The sequence below is a fragment of the Epinephelus moara genome, chromosome 18 (genome assembly GCF_006386435.1).
Source record: "Epinephelus moara isolate mb chromosome 18, YSFRI_EMoa_1.0, whole genome shotgun sequence".
In the NCBI taxonomy this organism is placed as follows: Eukaryota; Metazoa; Chordata; class Actinopteri; order Perciformes; family Serranidae; genus Epinephelus; species Epinephelus moara.
This window is the reverse complement of record NC_065523.1, coordinates 1,929,042-1,934,446: the sequence shown is the minus strand read 5'-3', so window position 1 is coordinate 1,934,446 and position 5,405 is coordinate 1,929,042. Positions and strand designations below refer to the sequence as shown.

Below are 5,405 nucleotides of genomic sequence, written 5' to 3'. Positions count from 1 at the left end.
AATAAAATTGATTGATTGATTGATTGAAGAGTGAAAACATTGAATTTCCCCTCAGGGGGATTAATAAAGTAAATAAACTTAAACTTACACTTAAACTTATATTCATATTTGATACACATGTATCAAATGTGTTTTATAAAATGGCTACTGAAGAGGAATGCATTCTGATGCTACTTTTGAATCGGAGGCAGCAAAAAAATCACGCAAAACGTAAGGATAGGCCTAGAAGGTGGTATGTCCGTCCTCTGAATTGCAGCAGAGATGAGAATAGAGAGTCTGTCTCTCTTGCGCGCCCTATACCTGCGCCAACATTTGACGATCTCCTGGCTTGAGTGGCCCGCTTTCTCCCGGAGACCCTGGGAAACCATCGGAATCCTATCGGAGCTTCTCAAAGGCTGGCGGTGACTTTCTACTGCTATTTTATTAGAGTGCAGGGCACTAGAACTGTCATATAAATCGGGGTGTGCCTGTACGAGTTCGCAAAGTTTTTCCTCCCCGCCCGCCATATTTCATACCTGCTTCTTCTGTGAAAAACAAAAAGTGGTTAATTTCAAGTACGTCGCTTGCATTATCACCCCCGCTGGCAACGCATGGTATTACCTCCTGCGACCCTGCTTCCCGTATCAAAAAAATGGACAACACATTTCGAGACGCAAGCACGCATCATGGCGCCATAGCGTCTGGATGCACCCCAATGCGTTCGCATCTGTGTGCCTTTGCATTGACTATGAAACGGCCCTAAGAGTGACATGATAGTTGATTGAATAATTGTCCTTCTATTCTCTAAAGAGAAACATGACCTTAATCGGTACAATGCACCCAATTTAATTCTCACTTTCTTTGTGAGCTCAACCACGTGTTTCAAATGAAAGCGTGTCATCTAGCCAGATGCCAAGGTATTTGTAATCTGTAACAAGTTCAATATGGGTGCCATCAAGCTAACGGATGGAAAAGGCGTCAAGATCACACTTCCTTGACCTTGTGAATAACATGAATGAAGTTTTGGTTTCATTTAAAATCAGTCTAAGACTTTTTAAGGATTTCTGCACTTAGTCAAATGCACACTGAAGGTTTGATACAGCTTCCTCTCGCGTAATAATAGTGCATAAAAATGTGCTTTACAGTTTTCAACAGAGGCGCAGATATCATTTCTGTACAAAGTGAACAACAACGTGCCTAAAACTGACCCTTGTGGCACGCCATTTTCTAATCTTAAAAACTCCGAATACAGTGCAGCATTTATACACTGGGCTCTATCAGTGAGGTAATTCTGAAACCATTTAAAGGATGCTTCATCAAAACCAAGCAAGGCCAATTTATCCAGAAGCAGTATGTGATCAACAGTATCACAAGCCTTTGATAAGTCTATAAATAGGGCCGCACAGTGTCTCCTACGATCTAGGGCTGAAGTTATATCATTTAGAACCACAGCTGCTGCTGTAATGGTGCTATGGTCGGATCTGAACCCAGACTGACAGGGACTTAAAATAGCATTTGCAGACAGAAAAATACAGAGCTGTTGATTTACAAAAGTTTCCAACACTTTAGCTAAGCATGATACTTTTGAGATAGGCCTACAGCTATTTAGATCATTAGTGTCTCCTCCCTTATCTAGAGGAGTCACTAGGGCTGACTTCCAGACTTTTGGAAGTGAACCAGAGCTGAGCGTTGAATTGAAAATAAAATAAAAAGGCACCACAGTGATGGCGGCAGCAAGCTTTAAGAGACAGGGATCTGACTGGTCTGTGCCCAAGGAGCTTTTCATGCACTTGGAATTACACAAAGCACGATAGACTTGAAAATGGTCAAGCGGTCTAAATAAGAAAGAAACATTACCTGAAAGTAAGACCCCCTCTTTCCCTGGCAGAGTAGAGACATTATCATGAGGCTCTGGTTCGTCATATATGCAATTTAGCTGTTCAAACAGAGAGCCAGATTTGATAAAATGATCATTAAACGCATTACAAATTATCTTTTTGTCATTCACAACCCTAGAGTCCATCACAATTTGTTGAGGGAGGGGGGATGAAATAATGCCTTTTAGAGATTTAACTACTTCCCAGAATTTTGCGGAGCTGTAACCACAGTCAGACAGATTTTTTTAAACAGTAAGTCCAATTTAGCGTTTTTAACCATAAGTACACTTGTTCCTAAGATGTCTGAATGTTTGCCAGTCCACAGCACTACCAGTGGATCTAGCCTGTGCCCAAGCTTTATTTCTTTGTGAAATAAACTCACCTAAATCATGATTAAACCAAGGGTTACATCCGTTTTTAATCCTCAGTCTCCTAACTGGTGTGTGTTTATCCACTAAGGAGTTAAAAACAGACAGAAAGTATTGCAGTGCCAGGTCAGCATCTGGGATGAGACTTATGAGAGAGAGGTCACTGACATGTAGGTCATGTGAGAAAGCCTGTTCAACCAAGTTTTTAAATTGACCTCTTATGGATATACTGTGGTCCAGTTCTTTTTGTTTTACAATTGCTAATGCAGCCCATTGGACAGTGGTTGCTAAAATCAATAGGGAACACACAACTATGTGTGTAATGATGTGGCCTATTTGTAAGAATGAGATCTAGCAGGGAGGAATGACTGAATTTTCATAAGTGGTCGAGTCGACTCTATGATTATTTGGATGAGATTTAATTCAGTACAAATGTCTTTCAAATCATCAGCTGCATGGGACATCCACTGCTCCATTGCTCTTCTGAACAAACAACCTGCTATACGTTAACGTTTTCTTTTTTCTCTTTTCTTTTGAGGGATTGTGCCCTCTGCCTTTTTGTCTTCCTTTGGTGTGCAATTATCGATTGCTTTTATTACTTTTATCTTTTTCTTCTGTTATGTTTTAACATGTTTTAAACATGGTGGTGCTATTGTATCATTTTTATTTGTTTTTATGGTTTTATTTTCTGTTTTTAGGAGAATGAGCTGCTAGGACAGTAGTTACTGTTCCATTTCTTTTCTTTTATCATTGTAAATTTTTAATTAATTCTGTGCAATACAGTCACAGTCAGTGCATTTATCTGTGTTTGAGGACTAATGCACTTTTAGTGGGGCGGTGCAGTATATGTTATAGAGTGTCCTGTAATGTTATTTATTTTATACACTGAAGTTAGGCGTTGACTCGTGTCTATGTCTCGTGTCTTTTTGTACGATTACTTTGTTGCATTGTGATACGTGTGAGTGACGAACTGTAATTTGACCTCCAGGCTACCACCAGGCCCAGGCTTCCACCAGACCTCTAGGCTACCACCAGGCCTCCAGGCTACCAGCAGGCCCAGGCTTCCACCAGGCCTCCTGGCTACCACTAGGCCCAGATTTACACCAGGCCTCCAGGCTACCAGCAGGCCTAGGCTCCCTCCAGGCCTCCAGGATACCAACAGGCCCAGGCTTCCACCAGGCCTCCAGGATACTAATAGGTCCAGGCTTCCACCAGGACTCCAGGATACCAACAGGCCCAGGCTTCCACCAGGGCTCCAGAATACCAGCAGGCCTAGGCCACCACCAGGCCTCCAGGCTACTCACAGGATCAGGCTTTCTCCAGGCCTCCAGGCGACCAGCTATCCCAGGCTCCCTCCAGGCTAACAGGCTACCACCAGGCCCAGGCTTCCACCAGGCTTTCAGGCTATCAGCAAGCCAAGGCTACCTCCAGCTTAGCTTCAAGCTAGCTTCAAGCCACCAGGTCATCAACAGGCCCAGGCTACTACGCAGCCCCTGCTACCATCTGGCTCGGGTAACTGCTGCAGTGGAAGGTTTGCTTTTAATCCACTACTGATCTATTTTTAATCTATTAAAATGCCACCTAAGAAAAGTGAAGACCTCATTTCTCTCTCAGTTGTTCGTGAGCTTTTGGACCAGCAAAAGTCCTACTATAAAGACCTTATCACGCAACAAGAGAACAGTTTCAAGGGCTTTGTGCAAATGATTGACTTAAGCAATAAGCGTTATGATGAGTTGTCTAGAGAAATGCAGGAGGTCAAAAGGAGCCTTGAATACTCTCAAAGGGAAGTGGATGAGCTGAAGGCCACTCTTAAATCTGTGACCACTGGTGCTATTAAACACCTTCAATCCAACACTGAGGCTCTTCAAGCTGATAACAAACGCTGGCTGGACAAAGTTGAGTATCTAGAAAATCAGTCTAGAAGAAACAATATTGTCATCGACGGTATTCCAGAATCTCCTGATGAAAGTTGGTCTGACTCTGAAAAGAAATTTAGAGAAATTTTAAGTGAAAAAATGAAAATCGATCAAAAACATATAGAAATAGAAAGAGCACACCGTATTGGAAGGCCATCGGCCGACGGTGATGGCAAAAGGCCAAGACCTATGATAGTGAAGTTATTCAGGTATAAAAATAGACAGGCAATACTTTCAAAAGCTAACTATCTAAAGGGTACCAGCATTTATATGAATGAAGATTTCTCAGATTCTGTGCGCCAAAAACGCAAAGAACTGCTACCTGAGATGAGAGCTGCAAGAGCAAGGGGAGAATGGGCCTATCTGAAATATGATAGACTCATCGTGCAACCCAGGAGAGATCAGCAAAATAGCTCTAATAAGTAGAAGTAGTAAACTGTCACCCAAGGCTTTGTAAACCATGTATCCATTTGTTCTTGATATCCTATGTCTAAACAAGCCCAATGTTTACATCCTGAAAGGGGAATTATCTCATGTTATAATCTTACTACTGGTAATGCCCAGTCTAATGTATTAATTAATAATGATTTTCATTCACTGCAGCTCCAAAATGATGACAACTTCTATAATAATTCATTTAATCCTGATTTATTTTTGTCTTTAAATAATGTATCTACAAATGTTGACTCGCATGATATTGTTCATTGTCCATCTTCATGTGATTATTTTTCTGAAAATCATTTTAATTTTTTTATTTCAACATATAATGAGTCCAACATCTTTTCTACTCTACATCTGAATATAAGAAGTCTTTCTAAAAACTAAGACAATTTTTATCATTATCTCTCATCATTGAACCATGTCTTTTCAATTATTGCATTAACTAAAACATGGCTTACAGAGGATATTAACTCGATATTTGAAATCGCTGACTATACAGCCACACATAGATGTAGAGGAAGTAGAGGTGGTGGAGTTTCTCTCTATGTTCAAAAGGGTCTGGATTTCAAACAAAGAACTGATCTTGAAGTGAAGCTTCAAGACTGCAACAGTGAAGCTGTTTTTCTAGAGGTTCAAACTGTTGTTTATAGTTTAAGCTTATAGTTAGGGCTGGCTCAGGCTTGCCCTGTACCAGCCCCTAGTTAGGCTGACTTAGGCCTAGTCTGCCGGAGGACCCCCCTATAATACACCGGGCACCTTCTCTCCTTCTCTCTCTCTCTCTCGTATTCTATTACTGCATCTTGCTAACTCGGCCATTCTGGATG

At 41.3% G+C, this 5,405-nt stretch overlaps 1 protein-coding gene across 5 annotated transcripts in view; it reads right to left on the bottom strand.

Annotated features, from left to right (window-relative positions):
• Window positions 1-5,405, bottom strand: part of prr12b (proline rich 12b) — a 111,825-nt gene that overhangs the window by 26,977 nt on the left and 79,443 nt on the right. Inside the window, exon 11 of one of the 5 annotated variants that reach the window (XM_050070226.1) lies at window positions 3,963-4,204. The exons of the other annotated variants lie outside the window; for them this stretch is intronic. Coding sequence (XP_049926183.1) covers window positions 4,129-4,204 — 76 coding nt within the window. The 3' untranslated portion in view covers window positions 3,963-4,128. Of the gene's footprint in view, window positions 1-3,962; window positions 4,205-5,405 lie in introns of those variants that run through there. 5 annotated transcript variants of the gene reach the window in all.